At 37.8% G+C, this 22804-nt stretch overlaps 1 protein-coding gene across 3 annotated transcripts in view; it reads left to right on the forward strand.

The window, feature by feature from the left end:
* The window catches only part of LOC306946966 (BEN domain-containing protein 5-like), a gene marked incomplete at both ends in the record, with an annotated part of 850824 nt that overhangs the window by 520147 nt on the left and 307873 nt on the right, over positions 1 to 22804 (forward strand). For 2 of the 3 annotated variants that reach the window (XM_079536118.1, XM_079536120.1), the window contains 3 exons: positions 5835 to 5983; positions 10419 to 10632; positions 14495 to 14655. The exons of the other annotated variant lie outside the window; for it this stretch is intronic. In XM_079536118.1, the coding sequence (XP_079392244.1) occupies positions 5835 to 5983; positions 10419 to 10632; positions 14495 to 14655 (524 nt within the window). Of the gene's footprint in view, positions 1 to 5834; positions 5984 to 10418; positions 10633 to 14494; positions 14656 to 22804 lie in introns of those variants that run through there. 3 annotated transcript variants of the gene reach the window in all.

The following is a 22804-nucleotide window of genomic DNA, read 5'->3' on the forward strand; positions in this document are numbered from 1 at the left end:
GGTTTTTCTTTAATGGTAGTAGAGGTCTTTGTGCTAGTTTGGCTGAATCAGAGTTTCGTTTTAAGCAGCTGTATTTTAACAGGTCTTTCAACTTCCAGTATATGCTGAAAAAGACAATAAAGTTTAATCTGCAAAATATACCAATATGTTCCAGTTTTAAAAAGAAAAAAAGAAGAAAGAAAAGGCAGTGCAATGAAAATTTGGGCAAAACCTATTTTACTTCTTTCAGTTAGGGTTTTTTGTTATGTAAGTGACTGTTACCTCCCATTTTCTGCCCCCCGCTTCCCGTCAGTAGCACACTGGAATGTGGAATACACCTGAACTTCTTGGCAGTGGCTTTAAACAGCCATGCTGTTTAAAAAATAATGGCTTGTTAAAGACTAATTAAGAGAAACTTTCTATATTAGCGTCCCGTTATCAGCATGTGTTACAAAATGCAGGTTTGTGTAATTTGGATTTAAATTTTAAATATCTTGAGTAATTGCTAAATTGTTTTGGTTTATAACAATTATTTAATCATTATGTTGGAATAAATGGGAAAAAAGACAAAATAAAAAGCTCATCCTTTTCATTGAAGATGATACCCTCGGAATACCTTCAAATATTTTACTGAATTATATTTATTTGCTAATAGAATGTGAAACTGTTGTGTTGAAGATTCGCTTGGTGACTGAAACTTGGTTAAAATTTACGCATCCAGACTTAGCATGCTGTGTCTTATGTCTGCCTTTGTGTATCTGGAAAATTAATTTTTGCATGTTAGTTGGATATTGGCTCTTCTACTTGAACGAATGCATGCAGTTTGCATGGAGATCCATTCACGTACAAACCTGAACCTGATAGAGCATGTGCCTGTCCTGTAGCATGTGTTAAGGTGTGCTGGCAGATTTGGACTCAGGTTTTCGAGGCTGAAGAGTTAAACTGGGTGTTTGGGTGTGAACGCTCGTTGTTATGCTCTGCATAATTAAAATGCCATTACTTATTATAAAAATAATAGTTAACTTTTAAAATAAAACAGGCAAGATTTCCACAATCTGAAAAAACACAATGTGGTTGGCAGTAGATTCTACTGAGCTTTCGAAAAATTTTCCTTGGATGGAGAGATGTTTCTTCATCTGCAAATAGTTAGCTGGAATTTATGTGAATGGAACATCAACCAGATGTTTGTAGGCAATGGGGCTAAACAGCATCAAATACCAATTTAGTTGGTAGACTTGACAACAGTTTGAGTGGTGAGACCAGCAGTGGAATAGAGACAGCTTCTGAATTCTGTCTCGTTTCTTTCACTCTAAGAAAGGGGGCTGCTTTTTTTCACTTGAGCCACATTAAGAAAGCTTAGAAGAAAAAGGAAAAAAAAAAAAAAGAAAAGAAAAGAAAAAAAAAGAAAAGAAAAAGAAAAACTTTTGAAAAAAGGCTGAAAAAGAAACGGAATCTTCACTCCATTGGACCCTCTATTGGACCTGTTATCAGTATGTCCTCTGCTACATAATAGAAAATACATCTTGAATACATTGAAAACAAGTTAATTGTATGCCTGGACAGATACTAATTATGAATAACTTCCAGAAATCCTTTATAATAATTAGTTGTAACATTAAAACATTCTGGAGGTGGGTTCTCTCCTGGATCCCTTTGGAACTTTTCATGGATGACAAAGGTAGAATTTGGCCCATTGGGCTGTATTGTGTGTGTGTCATGTGTGTTATGTGTGTATTGTGTGTGCTGTGTGTACTTGTATACTAACTGCTGCTAACTGTTGCCTTTCATTGTAGCCTCTCTCACAGAGAAAAAAACAAGTTCTAGAGAGATTAGAAAGAGAGATCTTCAGCAACTTATAAATTAGAGAGTCTGATGATACTATGAAAAAGTGCTGTTTTTAATCAGGAAAAAAAAAATCTTTATGTGTGTATTTTTTTACTTTCCAGTCTTGTAAATGGAGTATGTCTGAGTATGTGAAGAATCTCTGAAAACGGTTCAGAAAATAGGTTACATCCTGAATCTATCTTTGGTTGTTGTGGTGATCTCCTAAACTCAGAGTTTCAAATGACATGTCATTTAAGTTAAGCTTTACCTCTAGCAGGCTGAACTTAATGCAAACTAATTGCATTTCTCTTTCACCATAGAGACTTCTGATTTGCTTGCATGGGATGACAGCTGTTTTGTGTTGATGAATTGCAGCTGTGGGAAACACGTCCTTGTTGCCATTTTAAACTTGCAGATCAAATATAGAACACCCTCTTGAGTTAACATTCAGTCAAGTATTCAGTCTCTTAATTTCCTGTCAATATGCTGATTTCAGAATTCAGAATTAAGAAGTCAGTATATTCTGCTCCAGACATAGGCCTTCATCTCTGCTACGAAATCCTGAGCTGCTGCTATGGGAGGAGCAGGATTCTCAGTGTTTCACATGGGGACAGCAGAACCTGAGGGCAGTTGTGGCCAACAGCAGTAGTGAAATCACTACTGATCCATGGATAATAACAGAAAGTTTTCCATCATTTCAATATGGATCACTTCCTGGAAGATACAAGAGTTTGACCAGAGTTCTAGGGCTCAAGGCAGTGTGGGAAGAGGGTGATGATGGTGGAAGCAGTCACAGTATCCTATGCTCATGTTCCCTGAAATGTGTACATGGCCAGAGCCTCTCTGCACTTGCCTACTGTGATGTCAGGAAGCCTTGTAGCTTGTCTTTGCTCTGTTGCATCTAAAAATACCCTAATTTGCCCTGGTTTTATTAAGAGAGAGTGAGGTGACTTTGAAAATCAATGGCTTTTCCCTATTTTCCTTACTTTCAATAGATACAAAAGATGAGAAGTTCAGGAACTTTTTCTAAAAGTAAGTGTCTACAGATTAAGATATGGATAGTTTGCTGTGATTGTATATGACCAGAGGTAGTGAAGTTGTATCAGGGATGCTGTTTGGGTGTAGATACCTTTCAGACACGCGTGTTGCACTGCTAGGAGTTAATGTTCCTCTAGTGCCTAAAAGTGTATCCACCTCAATTTGCTCACAGAGAGCTTATTTTAACTGTGCTCTTTGTGGTGATGCAGTTTACAGGGTCATGGGACTGACAGCAGGATAGGCAGAAAGACCAAGTATTTGTGCATCTTAGCATACACTTAAGGAATTACTACTGTCCAGCTTCTCTTTATCTGTTTGGCTTTTCGATGAAAAAAATCCAGCATTTCTAGCAAGTTGGAGTGCAGGAAGTAGCATATGTAAAGCATGATCATTTCTCAGACTCCTGCTGTTTTCATTGAAATCCTAGTAGACCGTGTTAGCTCAGGAGGTGTTTGAAGAGAGGCCTTCTGCCTCTTCATAGCGCATTTGAAGTTGAGGGCCTCTCGGATAGTAAGGAAACTTTACAATCAGAAAGATTTTTTTGAAGAAAGCATTTGTTTCCTTGTTGTGTCTTGACGAATTGTCTTTATTTTTTCACGATCCATACATAATAAGTACTATTGTTATTCATCTTTTAGATGGCAGCATTTTTTAATACATATGTATCCCTGTCCATTGCTCTTTTTAGAATAAGATGCAGAGCACAAGAGCTACAGAGATAGAACTTTTTAAAGTATGGTGCATGATAAATTAGGCACACAACACCCACTGGTATGAAGGTAACAATGCAAGTTGCATGTCTAACTCATGTGTGGAGCTAAAAATGCACTCTTCAGTACTTATTGAAAGAAACTGGGCAGACTACCTACTTAGAGACAGATTTCTGTTTGAGAAGAAGAACCAGTGGAGTATGAAAGAAGACATTTTCAAGGCTTTCTGTAGGTGATTTCAGCAGCAAAGCATGAATTCAATTAGAGATCTTTCTGACCTGTTAGAGCTATGGTTACTGGGGACTTCAGTCAGCTATTTTTCTTGGGGGATTCTGGAAACCATATCCCAGCTGTGTCAATATATTACTGTAAACGTGCAGTAAAAGACTTCTAAGTAGCGAACACTAGAAGTGTTTAGATGAGATAAATGTTTCCTTCTAGTAAGAAAGTGATTATACTTAGGTGTCTTCCTCGAAGCAGTTTTCTTAGTATAAGAATAATACATTTGAAGAAAGCTCAAAATAGCACTTTGTTGAAGAGTGTTTTCTTAAAAAGCCAAAAGTTCACTTCTCCATGTTAAGTTCATGTGGCAATTACATCCCTGCATCTGCCAGCACGAAGATCTATGCAAAAACTCCGGATGGTTCAATCAATCAAGAATTTTCCCCAATTTGACTCATTTTAACACTTTCAAGTGTTGAAACTTCAGTTTGTTTCAGTCTCACCATGGTATACGCATGATAGTTCAAGTGCTTATGAAAATGACTGTGAAATTGTAATGCAAATGTTATGTTTTTGTGATTTCTCTCTTTGTGCCATGCTTGCATTGCATATGGCTCTTAAGACACTATTGGTGGCACTGCTGTGTAGTTGTGCAAGTCAACTTGTTTTTGGATGAGTTCTTGTTGCTGAGCATTGACTGGCAGTCATCTGAGAACAGCTAGCTAGCTATGTAGGTACAGAATAAGCTATAGGATAAAGGTCAAATACTGGCAGTTGGGGAAATGCCGATACGACCATGTGATAATCTATAAATGAAACTGCACAAAGTGGGAGGGATGACTACGTTGGGTGTTCCAGTGCAGGAATTGTTTAAGGAAAATGACCCGAAAGGTCTTGTTCTGAGCTGACTTGCAGCCATAGATCAGTTCAGACTTTGGTCTGCGTACAGGCACTGAGGGATGCTGGTCCATAATGGTGATATGCTTATTGAATTGTCATTTATTGAATCTGTGCAATATCTGATACGCTGTAGCTCTTACAAGTAGGTGAGTTTATCCTTGTAGTTCTTGAAGGGGGTGATGGCTGTAGTCGGGGCTCTGCACTGGCAGCTGTGCTGTTAACAAACCACTCTCTCTGCATGGGACTTCTGTGGCTGCTGGAGCTTCTCAAGAGCTTAAGAGGCATCGAGAAACCCGGACAGGCTTCATAGCCTGTTCCTAGATCTCTGGTTTAACTGTTGCCATGAATGGGATAATAAAATCCAGTTCACGCATTCTTTTTATTCTTCTGCCTTTTTAGGAGCACTTGATCAATTTGACCAGGAAAAGAAAAGATGATGACTGACAATATAATTATCCTCCTTTGAAACCTCAAAAAAAAAAAAAAAAAAGATTAACATTATTCTATTACTTAATTTGTGCTTAATATTTGTTGATTGGTTTAAAAATAAAAATTGGAGTGGTGGATGGGTTTGGATGGATTGGAGAATCAAAATTCTAATTTATGGTTTTATTTTGTTTTTAACTTTGAATAATCTTTCTTTGCATGATACTTCAGCAAAAGTAGCCTAAGCCTTTTTCCTTCGTGACATTTTTGTAGATGCTTAGAAATATCTAAAGAGTTTTCAAATTTCTATTAAATATAAGTTATCCATATAACGTTAGGTGTAATTATCTCAGTAAATTATGGAGGTTTCTACATAACTATATAGTAATTCTTATTTAGTGAATTACTATTCTGTCTTTTGATTTATAAATTCACTACCACTGCAGCAAAATACCCGTGATGTGCACTGAAACAACCTTATCCACATCTGTAAAAGTTCTTATGTGTTAAGAATAAAATTCAACACTTAAATTTAAATTGAATATTTTAATCTTTATAAGACAGAGTTACTTATCCTGCTCTTGCTTACTGATGTTCACAGGATTTTGGTTTGGGCTCTTTCTAACTTTACTGTGAACTTGACCACTGTGATATTTTACGCTAACCATGGGTGATGAAGTGATTGATGCAATGTTCTCTGGGATAGCAGACAGCTCTCTTTTCTTAACTGTCTAGGACCTGCCATTGAGCTTGAAAAAGTAAAACCAGAAACAATTGAGCCTGAACCTGAGGTACAGAAGACCTTCAGTGAGGAAGCAAATACATCAACGTATTTTCCTGCCCCTGTTCCAGTAATGGACAAGTATATTCTCGAGAATGGAAAGGTATTTTAAATTAAATTAAATGTGGCATGAATAGTTTGTAAATGTCCTTCAGGTGTTTTTTTCTTGTGGAGTTTTCATAATCCTGGGGATTGTGCATGATACCAGCTTATACAAACTTCCCTTGTTTTTGCAAAGGTGTGCTGTTAATGCTGAGAAAAATGATGGAATTATGCAAATGTGAACAGCACTGAAAATTATGCTCAGTGTTGAAAGCATAGAATGCTGTATAACACAAGGAATAAAATTAATGTGCATGCATGGAGTATTCAGTTGATGACATACGTAAATCCACTGAATATGCAGCAGTCAGTGAAGCACATTATAAAGTTACATTAGTCTGTTTAACAAAAATACCTTTTTTCTTAGAAGGTCTTTAATGTTTTTAGTGTGTTATACTCATATTGCAGAGAAACCTTCATGCTTTGGTTGGAGTCCAGCAGATAATTATGAACCCTGGAATGAAAATGGGCTCCCCTGAATATGGTAGGAGCGTTGCCTTTGAGATGAGCTGAGGTAGTTCTGCTTTCCAGATGTTTTTATGAAGTTGGTGAAATGCAGTCTAGCTGCAGTATGCCAGCACCTGACTGATAGTTTTTCAGACTCCAGTATGTTTAATCCATTGTCTGCTTATCCACAGAGGCCTGCTTTTATAGCTGTTGCCATTATGATTAAATTAACGTGATATTTCTTTTACAAAACCATATGTCCTTAAGCATTGCCTGTGCAGATCCATTCTCTTAGGATATGTATGCATTCAGTTCCACAATCTGAGAACCCTTTAGGAGGAAGTGTCCATTTCAGCCTTCACATGGAGTAGAATTTAGTAATGGAATAACATCACATGCTACATTTTCAGATCTGTGTTACAACATTGACTGCAAAAGTGCCTGTCTTTCTTAAAGATGATTCAACATAATTGTTGAGGACAAAACGTATGTGAAAAATGGTGTAATTTTGGCAGTTTGACAGTTATTTTCTTCAGGTAGCTTTTCTTGCCTAATACATGTATTTAACATGTGTCATTTGCTTTTTTTTTTTTTGTATGTGCATATTATTGGCAATGAAAACTTACAACATATTAGTGTGACAGTTTAGTTTACTTTTTCTCTCTGTAAGATTTGCAAGCAAGGTATGTCCTTTAGTATTTGTATGCAACTTTTTCTGCACCTTTATTCCATCTGCCAGCCTCTTGGCACTTACAAGTTTTCTGTCTTTACAGATCTCTTACTTTATTTTATTTTTTGTATTTTTGGAGTATTTTTAATTTTTTCTTATTTTTGGGGGTGCTTCAGCCAGTTCAGATGCCAGAAATATAAACTAGTAATTTATTTAGTGTTGGATAGCATTTTTTTTTCCCCATTTTCCTGATTTGTGTCCTTTCTTTTTTTTTCTTTCCAGTATTTCTGTATTGATGTACATTTCTAGAGTAGTGGGAAATACTTTTTTAGCAATCTTACCCCTTTGTGGCATTGTGTTTGATCTTAGCAGGATTCTTTCCATGCAGATAAATCTCTCTCCTCCAGAGGGACAGCAGAGTTACTGAACAAGAGCCTATGGCGTTCATTGGAGAGGGGAAAAAAAAGTCCATCTTCTGAGATACATTTTAAATATATTGCACTTGTTAGCACAGTTACGATGGTGAGCGTTGCTTTGAATTTGCTGCTCTTCTTGTTGCACTGGGCTTAAAGGTTGATCCTGCTGTTGCATCAAGCCAAGGGACTGGCCCATGGGGCACCTCTTCCAGCAAGAAGGTAGTGAATTCTGAATTGATACAGTAAGCTTCCCATGACTTTGGGAGTAATAGGAAACAGTACCAAGCCTGTTCTACAGAGAGGTAAACTGAGACGTGAACAGATTAAATTTCTTGCTGTGACACTGCTAGAAATAGAAAAAGAAAGACATAAGATTTCTGTGGCTGTGGCTGTCTGTCACGTTGTTCCTGTTACCACAGAGGTTTCATATCAGGAATCATTATTTTTTAATAAATGAAGGACGTTCAAAGAAGAAGTGATCTGTCAGAACCATAAATATAAAAAATATTTGCTGTAACTTTATGTTTTATTTTAAATAACTTAAAATTAATGAACAAATAAAAGATTAAACAATTTCTAGCAGGAAGGAATCCGATTTTGATCAAATAGGGGACACTCTAGAACTTAGTTAATATAGCAACCCAGAATCTCACATCGCGACATTCCATATCTCAGTTATAAGTAGCTGTTGTGTTCATTTTTACTGGTAACTTTTTGTGATTAAAACAAAAACAGCCGATTTATACCTGTAGAGTGACTTTCCTGTGCACAGGCTGCTCACTCTGAATGAAGGTGTCTCAAAACATATACAAAGCACAACAAAACTTTGAATTATCTCAAAGAATTACAAAGAATCTCAACAACAGCGAATGAAAGAAGGAAAAGGTGTTCATGTTGTGCTTATTACTAGTTCCATTTCTGTCTATTATGAAATGTAAATAAAATGTGGACTTATTAAAAGCTTCTTAGAATCCTCTTAGTATAGCAATTCCTCCAGTAGAGGCAGCTTGCCTTATGGTTTTATACTTCTTTTTTTTTTTTTTCTTTTTTACCAAGTAGCTGGTAGCCAAACCATTCTATTTTCCTGTTTAAGGTTTTATACAAGTACTTACTCTTGAAAGATGCTGTAATAAAATATTTCTTCAGGCTATAGCCCACAATAATAATTAAGGCAGGCTTCCTTTTAAAGGAAAATGGAAGTGTGCTTGAATTTGCTTGAATGTGGGCTGTAAAATTATGGCTATATAAAATTTTACAGTAGCTTTGTCCAATGTTCAGTGAATTTAATGGGACTTATGTGATATTCTTCAGATCCATATGGGTAACAGACACAGTTTATGTAACACCATATGAAAGAAGTAAAAATCTGAAAAACTAAGAAGAAAACAGCTAAGCCCAACAAATTCTCCTAATAAAGGAGAGAGTTATGTTCACAGGATTATTTTTTTTTAATGAAGAGGAGGCAGTAAGCTTTATTAAGGTTTTCGTGTTACAGAGAGAGCCTCCACTTAATCAGATTTTATGAAACCTGAATTTTGGATGTAACAGTCTGGTTGATACATATTTTTGGTATTTTCCACTTTTACAGAATTTTCTGAAAGCAAGTTCTATCTTGTTTTCCAGTGCAGCGAGTTCTATCAGTGATTGGAATAGCTCAGTCATGCACTGCCCTGTCATGGGTGCTGAGCAAGTGCGGGCCCAGCAGGGTGAAGTTAATCAGCATGTGAACAAGGCTTTCTGTGTGCAGAGGCTTTACAGGTGTCTGCAGTGTATTCCAGGGATCAGGAGCATAGACAGATGCAGGACAAATATTAACTGTGGTTCTGCTGCACAGGGCCAGCATTTGGATCCAGTTGGATTTACTAGTTGCACTCGTGTCAGATCCCTGCTGATTATGGTAGAGTCATTTTCCTTGTTGTTGCTTGACAGAGCCTGGTTATCAGGGGGCTTATCAGCTCAAATGTGCACAGTGCCAGCCTAAGGACGGTGCTCAAGTTCTTGTCCTGCATTTGTCTTAAGTCTGAAGCACTGAGAGCATTTAGGAAGGGATGCTGGGTAGCCCTGTGGGAGTCAGCCCAGCCTATTCAGCACTGAGCAAGACTACGAAGCACAACTACACTCAAGCAGATTTGTGTTGGAGACTATAGTGGCTTTATGCTGCATTTCTCAGTACCTGCATTATCATCCCTTTTTACTACTCTAATGCAATATCTCTACTCCCTGTATCTGGATAATGGAAAGTTTATGATGTTGCAGCAGTGGGTCATTGCCTTACCACAAAGCAGTATTTACCTGGATAGACTGTTCAGGCTAAGTAGACTTTATTATTATAGAGTTTGATTTCTACAGCACTTACGAAGTTTCTTGGCTTATGCTGAAATTGGAACTCTCAAAATCACTTTTGCTCATCAAGTTACTTTAAACAATCAAGCTCAGTCCGGCCAGCAGGAGCAGGATATGGCTTAGGAGGTATTCCCTTCTCTGATACCTCCCTTCTCTACTGCTCCAGGTCTTTTTCAGCCAAAGGGAAAGGGAAGTTTTCATATTAAAGAAAATGTTTTATTTTGCTCCTAAATTAGGCTGGTGCTCGGTTTATATGCTGTGCATACCTTTATAATAATACTGGATATATTTCCTGTTTCCTTCTTCTATCTCTATTCCTAACCGTAGTCTTGGGAGGTAGGTTATGGGTGGGCAGAAATCAAGTTTAAAAGGTAGGGTAAGAAGAATTCAGGAAAAGAAGAGTCCCCACAAAGCTGGAGAAGTTTCAGTATTAGGCAAAATGGATTTTTTTCAACCCTAATTACTGTTACTATAGTACTTAATATTAATGTTCAAACAGCACTTGGAGACTGTTGTGTGCTACGTACCATAGATAAGCTGTTATTATTACTACCTTCTAGGTCCATCTTGGCAGTGGAATTTGGGTAGATGAGGAGAAATGGCACCAGCTGCAAGTAACACAAGGAGATTCAAAGTATACAAAAAATCTAGCGGTTATGATTTGGGGAACAGATGTTCTCAAGAACAGAAGTGTCACAGGAGTTGCAACCAAAAAAAAGAAAGATGCCGTTCCCAAGCCACCTCTCTCACCTCACAAATTAAGCATTGTCAGAGGTAGGTTATTTGCAAACTTTTGCTTCCTGCTTTGAAGTTTAACCATTAATCACTGAGTTGAAAGATGCTTCTTCTCAGCTCATGTAAAATTAACTGATTAAAAACTGTAATTAAAATTGCTATTGCATTGTTAATGCATACATATCCAGGAAAAATCAGATACATTGCAATAGCTGTGCACAGCGCAGTCCTTCACAGTCGAAGAGTTGTATGTTGACTTCAGTAAGGTTCTAGAAGATCATCATTCTGAACCACTTCCAGGACAGGACTCTTGAGCTTGGAGAATACCACATGATTCTGGAATTTGTTTGTAACGTAACAATCTTTCTAAATGCACTTATTGCTTTTAACAAGCCTGAGAGTAGCTTTACCACATTCTTCCATCCAGAATGTAACCAACTCTGACATGAGGCACAGAAACAGTTATAGCTGTCTGTAAAAATATGCATGCCTTCAGAGCTGAGAAATAATAGTTTTACCCTTTTAAGTGGAGAAAATGTAAATAGTAAAAATTAAATGTTGCACTTGAATTGGAATTTGAACAGGAAGTGTAAATCATTGGCAGGAAAAAATTGCAGTGACACTTTCAGTAACTGCAAGCCAGAGTCTATGCATTTAGTACTTGGAGATAGAGCAGGCCTTCTCCTTTATTTAAAATGAATAGTGAATTTCAGTCCCTTTGTATCATCACGCTTGTGTTTCGCATTCATTTCTGTCTCTCTTGGTATTTCTTCTTTTTAAGTTACAACTGAGGCAGTTCCTTGTGGAATACCTAGCAAAATTGGATTTTTGGTTTTGTGTCCAGACTAAATTGCAGTAGGGCTGAAAGCAATCTCCCTATTAAAGTTTCTTCTGCAATTTGATTGAGCTTCGTTATTCTGTATTTCCTGTTCTTAGCCACTGTGTGCTCTTAACTGTGAACTGTCTTATGAGCGGTTGTAATGTGCCTTGCAAGTACCACTTTTTGGAACTAAGAAATACTATTTCTCTTTGAGTGTGTGCGTGTCTGTGTCTTTGTGTTGTGGGGAAAAGTTGGAAGCTGGTATTCCCGCTGTTGCCTTTCTTACTCCATAAGAAATGACTAAAATATGTTGTTTTTTTCTTTTTTTTTCTTTTTTTTTTTTTCATTAACTTATCTTGAGAATAAATATAGAAATGCAAGCTGTTCCATACCGATTTTCCACTTCTGACCGGGACTTTTTGGTACAATCCTAACATACAGTGATGACATACTGACTGTGTAAGGAGTCCACTCTGTGGCTTGTCTGCTCCTAAAAAAGAATTAGTTGCCCAGTTTACAGATGTGCACTGACAAACCTGCAGTAAAAAGGGATTATTGTTCATTGCAGTGAGCCTTCTAGTTTCTTAGCTGAAGGCTGTTGCTTCTCATTGCTGCTGGCAAGGTTACTTATGTGAGAATTTGCTCTTCTACTTCGGTCAGGGCCAGTCTGTGTTGCTTACACTATTTAAATGATAACTTTCTTCTAACTTGTTTTGATTAGTGATTTTGGAAGTGCACTCTGACAGATAAATGGTGAGAGGCAGATTGAGCTCTTCCTTTTGTGCTCTTCCTTAACTTCATGCTCCCCAGCAATTCAGCTCTTCCCCATCTCCTCAGTTTTCTGTGTTTTTTGTCAAACTTTGGCTTCCTGCCTCCACCGTCACTTGAATTCTACTGTTTACTCACTGATTTTCCATGTTTTTCTTTCCAGTGTTTCCTTCACCTTGTCTGTAACTCTTTTTTTGTTGGTCTAGAGACTGCACGATTTTCTCTTCAGCCACTGCATGGCCAATACTTTCAGGTGGCAGCAGGCAGTGCATAAACATGTTTTTCCACATTTCCTTGTCCTTTTCATTTGTGTTAATATTCGAGATCTTGCCCCATTAAATTAACAGTGACTCCCAGAAAGCTGGAAATATGAGAAATTGTTATGTAATGGAGAAATAGAGAAGAAAAAAAGAGTAACAGTTGGACAAGTGCAGGAATGCAGGGAAGGTAGTTGGCCACTGGCTTTGTTCAGGTATCACAGAAAGATATAAAGTTCCTTGTTAGACTTCAGTTTGAGTAGACCTTCGAGTTCAGGTCTACCTAACTCTTTGGTTATGTCAGAAATAAGAAGGTGTGTATACTTCTCTAAAGTCAAAAGGCAAAGAAGCAGCAGAACCCTTGGATCAATTTTTGGAGCCCCTGAGCCACCATCTAAACTACTAAACTACTGTTTCTGCAGCCTCTCAGAAATGGAAGAGAAAGAAGATGAAGAACTGTGACAATCCATAGTCATGGATTGCCTGGGTCATACTGACTTTAAAAACCAAAGCTGATGTATTAGTTCTGTCAAGTAATTCTATTTTGTGGCTGTAGCTGGTGTTGTACTGGAAGTTCACCATACTAGGTGTATCTGCTGCAACCTTTTGGGCCACATTTATGAAGTTGCAGCAATACAAGCTCGTCCTGTAAGCGTGCTGGGTTTCTTTGGGTTCTCAGTGAAATGCCTCTTCCTAGGCGTCATCTTCAAATCATAGTTTCCTTATGATTGGCATTTCAGCTATTGGGTTTCATGCTGGTTAATTTTATTTTATATTCAGTGTATATCTTACAACTTAAAATTCGTATTGTTTTGGATGCTCTCATCATTCTGTGGACACAGAGTAGTATATTTAAAATGGGTGTCTGAGTAACAAACAGCATTAGCTCTTAATGAGTCTGGTATCTCAGGCTTCTTTAAAAATTTTCTACTGTGTGGTATGTAACAAAGAAATTATTAAAAGTATGATGCATGAGCACTGCTATAAACCTTGTTAACATGAAATAGCCTTTTATAAAACTTCTGAGAGGTTTCAAAGTGAACTACAAAGCATGCATAGTACTTAATTTTCATAACTTTTTAATGCAATGCATTATAAATGCTATAAACCATGTTAATTAAGTGATAATCTCTATGGCTTTCTGTATATAAAGCAATAAACGGACACTGGAATAGGCAAAGCAGAGCTGAGTTTGTTTAATCAGTCTGGGAAGCTGTTTATTGCTAGTAGCCTACTCAACAAAACACATTGTTCAGGTTATGAAAACACAAAGAAAAGCTTGCCTGTGTCTAAGGAGAGTTGGGTGTGTTGTGTCAGCTTCAGTAACTTGTGCTGAGTCCTGGTACTGAACTGCCAGCACTATGAACAGGGTTGTATCTACTCTCGTTGTCTTCATTGCTTTGCAGTTATTACTGTTGCTTGCTTTCTGTGTAACAGTTGAGAACACGAAATGCATTGTGCAAACCTGTGAGAACATAGCTCTTTCCCTGGCTAATCTACTAATAAAAGCAAAGTATGCCCCAAGGCAGGGCACACCATGAAGGTGCAGGTGCTAATGTATGATGTACAGATTCAAAAAAATAATAATAATTAAAAGATCAATGGATGCCTTATCCTACTGGTTACTGCTTCTCTTTCTAACCATTATAATTTACTGAATGTTTTGAAGATGCGATGATAGAAGTGACAGGAAACTGTAAATAACAGTTGTGAAACCATTCATGTGGGAGAAGATACAAAATCTACTCTGGAGACATGAAAAAATACCAGAGTTAGGTGGGCAAGACTGACAAGGAAGGTTGGAATTAGCCCCGTTTCTGTATAGAAAGCCTCTTAATGCTGTCATGGTGTAACTAGAAGGTTGTCATGCCAAAGATTCAATCCTGGTGAAAAAAATCTTTAACAAAATACCCAGTGAATCAATGAGAGCTTCTGTTGTTTTGCAACAAATACTCTATGGTGATGTCTCTTGAGCAGTTAGCCCCAAACAGGGCTATATTCTCTTCTAAAAATAGACTAATGACGCTTTCCTTTTTTTTTTTTCTTTTCTCCCCAGAATGTTTGTATGATAGAATAGCACAAGAAACTGTGGATGAAACTGAAATTGCACAGAGACTCTCCAAAGTCAACAAGTACATCTGTGAAAAAATCATGGATATCAATAAGTCATGTAAAAATGAAGAAAGGAGGGAAAGTGCAAAGTTCAATTTGCAATAAATTTTGGATTTTTAATAAAATATTAGTGTTTTACATAAGTGTCGTTTTTTATTATTACTTGTGTGGCATTTTTGCCGATGGGAGAAGCTGCCCTGAGACGTTACTTTCATTCTATAACGGATTCATTTTTTGAGCCATTCAGTCAGAAAGCCTTACGATAGTGCAGTCTGTTTTTAAGTCATGTCATATCGATTGTAAGTCCATTCACAATGAAGCAGTGAATTTTCAGAGGTTTTCCAACCAGTTGCAGTGGGATACCCACACTTCTGTATATAGGCTGTAATCCTACAAACACAAACCCATCTTGCACATATTTTGTTTTATTGGAATTAGCGCATCTAGGCTGCAGGAAAAATCTGTTCAAAAGGAAGAACTCCATAAAATTCACTTTGCTATAGAAAAGGATCTTATTGTATTTTACAACGTGTTTTTCTGAACTGAAATTTTAATCGCTTGTTTTTATAAATATTTGGTCAAAAACACAGGAAGAATGCTTCTTTCTCACTTCATATCATGTAGTCAGAGCACTACTGCCAATGTAATTTAAAAAAAAAATCCAAAGTTGTAAAATCATGGTAATTTATTTTTAAAAAATATGTAAATATATACTCATATATATATATGTATATATATATATATATATAAAAGCTGTTCTTTTTCAGGAACCAAGGAGCCTTTCAGATTTCTGGTTTTGGTACAAAGCTCTCAAGTATGTCCATGTTATTGTTCTTGATACAACATTTGTATTTTCGGAAGATTTTTTAAATGGCTACACTATGGCAAGATTCTGTATAATAGAAAATCTAATGCCATTTCCCTGTGAGTCTGTAATTTAACCAAGTTATTTTAGCACAAATTTGAATTAGAAATAAATATACATTTTTAACCCTGAACTTAGTCTTGCAACGCAAAGATATGAGACGTAATTTGTTGTGTGTCTGAATTATATCTTGCTGTCTGTAACTGGAAGAAAATAGCCTTAATTCTTGTTTCATGAAGGATGAAACATTTTTTGAGCATAAGATAACTTAGGACCTGTACCGATCAGTCTTGAGGATATGTCATATTTGTGATGTTAGTTAACCATGATTATCTGCCTTTCAGCTTGTCTGTTCTGAGTGTCACCATTTGGTTCTTTTCCACCATGGCAACTTTCCTGATGTAAATTTGAGACATGTCATCTCTTCTCATCCTCCTTTAGCACCAGCAGACCGTGACGTGGAGCCTGTTGCAGTGTCCTGTGTGCACAGATAATGAGTGAGGGGCAATGTCAGGATTCCTTCCAGAGCTGGGATAGAGGGAAGGGATGGGGCATGCGGTGTGCTGGAGGTGAGATGGGGGAAATGCCACTTCGTCTGTTTCTGTAGGCCACGTATGCTTAAACAATGTCTTAATTTAGGGCATAAGTATTTGGTTTTTGCTTTCCAAGGTACAATTTTGTGATAGATTTAAGCCAATCTAAGTATGTCATGCTGCCAAAAGAGTACTTTCTCTGTCCATAACTCTGCATTCCAACCTCTTCTTCCCTTAAACCAGAACAAGTCTGTCAGATCCCACCAATTTCCAAATCTCTTTTCATAGGGGTTGGTACCTCTAGGATGGAGCTGGGGAGAATTTGTAGCGAGGGCAAGAGAAAAAGTGTCTTTCTGCGGTGGTTAATGCTTAGTCTAAAATTGCTTTTACCAGCCTTGCTTGTCTCCTGTTAATCTCAAAGTGTTCTTAGGTAGTGTTTAATGAAGTGCATAAATGTTTATGCTTCCTAATTTGGGATGCTAAATAGCAAATTAGTGTTTATAATGTCAGTGCATGTATCCTTTTATTAATTAAGGAACAGAATAGAAGAAACACTTAAACGTCAGGCTTCCACTTTTCAAGCAGACTTGTGGTTGTACAATTTTTTTTTTAAGTGATACTAAGAAAATCCACTAGTTTGGGGGGAAAATGTCCACAATTTCCTCAGTCTTTTATGGCTTTAGTACTAATGTGTTTTCATTGTAGCAACTCTAATGAGGAGATCATGCTACGTTTCTTAGAAGATAAGTCTATTTGAGACAGCACTTTCTGAAACCTGGGAAAAGTAGATTAAAATTTAATTAGAGTAAGGAGTCTAGCTGCCCCTAAAATGCAAAGATTCTATCTTTAAAATCAGCATCAATCTTTCTCAGCTTTCTTCTTGACACACTTGTCCCATCAGGTGTTAATGCTGTAGAAGAATTCCCACGTACTCTATTGGGAAAGGTATCTGGGAAGTCTTCATATATTTCTTCTGAAGTTTCTTCCACCCTAGGTCCAGCAGGCAATTTTTAGAAGAGTTGAACAGGAGTGTGTTAGGGTAACACAGAAAGGTTCACTTTCCCACATCAAGAAGTGTTGTGGAGGTTAATTGCTTCGGACTGGGCAACTGGCATTTAGCGTGAGCACTGCTTGGAGTTAAAGTAAAGGAACAGGATGTGCTAAAGATAATATGCTCATTTGTTGTGTTTTAAATCACGTTTGTATTTCTGGAAATTAGCTTTTGCTAATCATGAGCCAGTTTTTCATTCACTGTAGTTATAAAGCAGTTTGTGGAGAGCTGTGTAATGGTTAGCAGGTGTGTATGAATAACATCTTTGTACTTCAGTTTGGCCCTCTTTTCCCTCCCCATGAACCCATACAAAAACCATAGAAGCCTTTATCAGTGTCTCTGTTTCAAGTAAGGAAGTAGGGTTTGGTTGTCATTTGTTCCACAATTATCCAAGAAAAAAATAGATGTTTTAAGGGGGTGTGCTTTTCTGAATTGAAATATCGATTGATAAATTAGCTGTGAATTTAATGTTGCTATTTTATTCTGCCTTTCTGACAAATGTTGTCCTTATTGGTACATTAATTCTTTGGGAATTGTGTCTGCTTGTACACCGTTTTGCTTTGCTCATAGGGCATCTGTTGGGAATCTACTAGGAAACATTATGCCACAGCAGTGCCTACTAACTTTTTATTTCATGTGAAACAGGGCTGAATTGTGGCATAACATGAAAGAGGATTTCTCTTGCCCTGTAATACTCCTGGTTCATCATTCTTAGGTTTGTGCTGTGCTATTGCTTCATGCCGTAAACCTGAATTTGTAAGCATCAGGAAAACATGGACTTAAGAGTAAGTGACTTCTGTCCTGATCAGTGCATGCTGCTTCCTTCTTTTGTCATCAAAATAGAAAGAAGATATTACTGTTCTGTGAATGATCTGAGTCCTTTGTTGCCACACAGTGTTGCTGCAGTTTGTAATATGTATATTCATGACCTGATCCATATTAAAAAGCCTCTGGCACTCCTGCAAGGAAGCTGGACTAGAGTTAACAAAAATGGCTTGATTTTCCATTAATGATTTTATAAGGGAAATGAGCTACTATATTAAAGGGAAGAATCCTAACAGAGATTTTAATACCTTGGTCAAGATGCCTACCCACTCAATAAAAAAGAAAGCTAGTATTTGTTAAAGAGAGAAGTCATCCTGTTTGGCTGTGCAAAGGGTCTGGATTTAGTGATGCTTCGTAGAGGTAGAAGCGCAGGTGTGGATTGTTTGGATTTTTATTTTTTAAACACATCCAGACTAACGTTCTTATTTATTTAGTCCTGTCGAATTTCAGCTATCAGCAGGAGGAATTTGAGATTGCACGTGGGTAGCTGTTGAGCATGGCTGTCAGATCAGGCATGATCTCCCTGCGGGAGGTGACTTCTGCGTGCCGTACCTTTGATGTCGTATCTGATAGATCGCTGCGCTGCGGCTTTGTTGTCTTAAGTGTAGATTATTGTTCTCTTGGAAGTTTTAAGTAGCAATAAATTGAACTTTATTTGGTTTTAGTGAAATTGCAGAGATAATTCAGCTTCACGCTTCCTGAATTTGTAGACTTTAAAAAACTAAAGCTGAGTGCAGTTCATTGTTAAAATAATACTATCTTGATGCAAAACCTCAAAGGAATAAGAGCGTTTGGAATTAGGACAGCTTATTAGCTGTAGCCTGGCTGTGTGCTAACCTCATTCGTGTCACTTGAGAGCCCCAAACTTGGCTGGTTTCTGGAAGAGAAGGCAAGGTTGTGTCATACGGACACAGGAGTGATGCTGGGGATTATATTCCAGTGTTCCATCATTTGGTATGAGAACTTTCAGGAAGACATAAAGATGAAATTTCTGCTTCCTCAAAATGAGGTGGTAGTTTTCTTGAAAATGTTTGTCGTTAAGTGCATGCCTTTAGTCCTGGATTGATGAAGTCATAACATCAATTGCTTTGACTTTATTGGTGTCATTTTTTTCATCGTAACAGTGTGGGATGGTGAAGTGATTCATAGAACACTGGGGCAATAAAAATGCTATGAAGTACAATTATTGCATGTTTCATGCTCAGTAGCTAATTTTTAATTTCACCATCTTGGACACTTTTTCATCCCCTCAGGCTTCCTAAATAGGAAATGAGAATCATTTGGACTTGGAAAACAGGAACAGTAATTCAAAAAGGAATTAATTTACTTGACTGTTCATTTGCTTTACTTTTGCAATTATTTCCGCTGTTGCGTTTGAACAATAACTTTCTCTCTCTGCATCAGATACCACTTGTTCAGTCCTGTAGGGAAATAACAGTTCCGCAGTTGTGACATCAGTTGTTGATCCAAAAGTTGAAAATACCTCACTTATGACATCAGAAGTTCCATTAATGGCAGGGCCAACGCAGAGGTAAAAGCAACTCTGGGAGGAGAGGAAGAAACTGAGCCTTAAAGGATTTTTTTTTCTTTGCTGCCTGATAAGTAGACATCTTCTTTCTGTGAAAGGAATTATTTCCTCCCCATTTTGCAGCATAGCAACTTGAGTTGATAATAAAACCTAAAAGGAACTAAACTCCTTGTTAGTATTTACACCTATTTTTAATGAATCGGGCTTACCTACTTCAATATGAATTTTTTTTTCTTTAGTGATTTGGAATTTCTGAGTCACAGAAAATTTACTGAACACCTAAAAGATGCTTTCATTATAGCACAAGAATTGCAGAAAGTTCTGTGAAACGTAAGATAAGAAACTATGCTTGCTGGGGCTTGCATATCCTTTATAGTCATCATTAGCTTTCTTACTTTTGAGATGGAGAAAACATCCCAAAAGTCCCACTTTCCTGAGATAGACTAATTATCAGAAGAATTGGCTGCAAAAACCCTTTGGTACAGTCAGAATGAACCTGCACTGGGATAACAGCACAGGGAACATGCCTTGATATGGCCGTATCACACTGCCACATGACACACAGAGGTATGAAAACCATAACATGAGAGCGTTTCATAGTCTTTCCTTTATAGTTGAATATATCTTTAAATAATTCCCAAATATTTAGTAAGAAATAATCTTAACTAAATTGCAGCATAGTTAAATTGTAACTTGTATTTTCACACGTTTTCAATTTTTCTTGTATTAACTGGGTAGAAGTTTAATGGGACACACCTTTCTTGATGTTTAATTTGAGATATCAGCCCTCTGGTAATTGAAAATAATTCACTGGACTTTTTGAATCTGTGAACCACACGTGCCAAATTCTGCCCTTTCCACACAGAGTCCTCTGCAGGATTTATGGGAGTTCCTTTTAAAAAGTAATTCTCAAAGTAATTAGGCCTGCATTACATGTGGATGGGCAAAGCATCAACCTCTAACTTACTGCTTTGCATTTCCGTTTTTTAAAGTGCCTTTAATTATGAAATACAAAAAAAAAAAAAAAAAAAAAAAAAAAAAAAAAAAAGCCACCGAAACTTTTGAAAGTGGGATTTCGCATTTTTACTGAATTGTTTGTCAATGTGCTTTGGCACTTGCTGGTTCTTTGCAGTTCCAAGAATGCTTTAATTCTTCCAGACCAGTGTATACTCATGTACGTTCTCCATTTCACTGCATATTCTGACAGGAAGAAGCAATCAGGGATGTAGGAATTTGGGACTAAGCAGAGGTGAAGGCTGTAGCATCTCTGCTTTGGAGCACAGTGCAAGGAGTTGCCCTCCTTGCTGGAGTAAGGTCAGACAATTGATGGGATGGCTGTTCCGCAGGTACATAGGGAAGATTATTTATCACAGCATTGGTAAATATGTACAAATTCCACTCTGTGGCTTTCCTAAATTTAAAATGAAATGGATTCCCTCTAGCAGGACCCATGGCTGGTGGAACAGGGCACCTTGCAGCAGGCTGTGCTTTGCACCTTCCCACAGAGAATACATGTGGTTTAGGTGAAGTCAGCAGCCAAAGAGCAAAATCTCAAGCAGATTGACTAGCATTTAAGGTTACAATCAGTAAGAATTTTCATTAATTATAAAAGTTCAATCACTTGCATACCAGGAATTTAACCTTTAACAAGTAGAGTAATCAGCATTTCTCTTCTGCAGTCAGGACCTCTGTCTTACGCAGTTATGTAGCTGTATGTGTACAGATGTAATATACTCTGTACATTACTCTGTATAACTCTGTGCCATGTGTAGTGGAAATGCTGAGTTACAGCTTGAAGCAGTGATTGAGCACCTGCTGAGAAGGCAGGGCCAACACAGGTGCATGTAATGTGCCTGAGTGACCAAAGGGGTGGAGCCAGGATACATCCCAGACCTCATTTAAGTGTTGACAGAGGAGGTGGGGGTGTCTTGCTGGCCATTCCTGTGCACCTGAGGCCTTCAGAAGGTAAGCAGTTTCTTTGCTTTGTTTCTGTTCTTGCAACTCTTGTGTTTACGCAAGTCCTCACTTTCTGCAGCCTGGGTCTTTGCTGCTTTGTCATTACTTTCCATCCTGTTGCAGAGTACACAGTTGCATAAATTGATAGTTTTCTGATGTTGGCCAGTCCTGTCTGTTTCCTGGGTGTTTCTTTTCCTCTTCTGTTACTTTTGCAAGGGGGAGGTGGTCTGAAGCCCTTGCCTTAAAAGGAAGGGGTCAGAAGCACCTCGCAATCCATGCCTTGCAGGGTTTTGAAGTGAAATGCCTACTTGCTGTTTTTGGAGATAAATTACACAGAGCTAGAGCCTTTCCTTGAAAGATCTGGTGTTCTTCCTGTTGCTGTAAAGCACACTTTGCAGTTCAGAGGCTAAATGTAGCAGCGTTTTCTTTTTCTTGCTGTGCTGAAGCAGATCTTGTATGTAGCAAAGAAAATTTTACTCTTATGTGGAGACCTCAAAGTTGTGAGATGGAATTTCCTGTAAATACAAGCTTTTGTCAGTATTTGAAATTGTTCCTTAAAACAGAGTTTTCCCTGGTTCTTTTTCATAGACATGGATAGCCTGCAAGCTTCTCACCTAACTGCAGTACTCCAGCTTGGATTGTCATTTCCATGCTATGAGCAATGGAAAGCATTTTGCACTTTGGCAGATTATACTGATTTATGACTTTAAATTGCCTTATGGTACTCCCTTTTCCCATTTACTATACAAAAAGCAGCCACCTGTTGACCTCAGGAAGCAAGAGCTATTTTGAGGATCCTGTGATCGAAGTAGAGTTGTTGAGAATGTCTCTCTTAGCTGTTGAGGTCTGTGCCATGTGCTGTGTGGAAGCAGTGTGGCAGTGGTCTGGCTGCTTGGTGGGTCATTCCATGGAGCAGTGTGGTCCCCACCAGAAAACTTCACTCTTTTCCTTCAGAGAGAAGCATTTGCTGGGCTGCAGCATGCTGCTTAGGGCAAGAAGCAGCCTTGAAGATGCATCAAAATATTAAATCCATGTTTTCCACTAGTAGTTTATTCCAGCCAGCAGGTAGACACCTTGCTGTTCGGCTTCTGCCTTGTTTTTGTGTATGTTTTTCTGGCTTAATTTCCAGTTCCTTGTTCTAAATTTGTCTTAATATACTTTTGACTCACCTCATGCACTTCTTAATAGACTGAGTTTCTTCATTCTTCTGCTGCCCTGCGCTTCTTGAGTGGCAGCTCATTTTTGTGATACATTTTCTCTATGACTACCCAAATTCATTTTAGTTTTGTGGAAGTGCTACCTACAGAAGAGTTGTTGACATTCTCCTGAATACTGTATTTGGTTTAATTAACGTGTACAGTCTCATGCTTTAGGACGCGTCAGTTTGTATTAGAATGTCATATGAGCCAGTTGTAATTTAATTTTGTGGGGCAAATGTAATTTGCCTCTGTAGAAGGGAGGGGGGAAGGTACTTAATTTGTTCCTGATCAACTGAT

This window comes from Tetrao urogallus (genome assembly GCF_951394365.1).
Source record: "Tetrao urogallus genome assembly, chromosome: 5".
NCBI lineage: Eukaryota > Metazoa > Chordata > Aves > Galliformes > Phasianidae > Tetrao > Tetrao urogallus.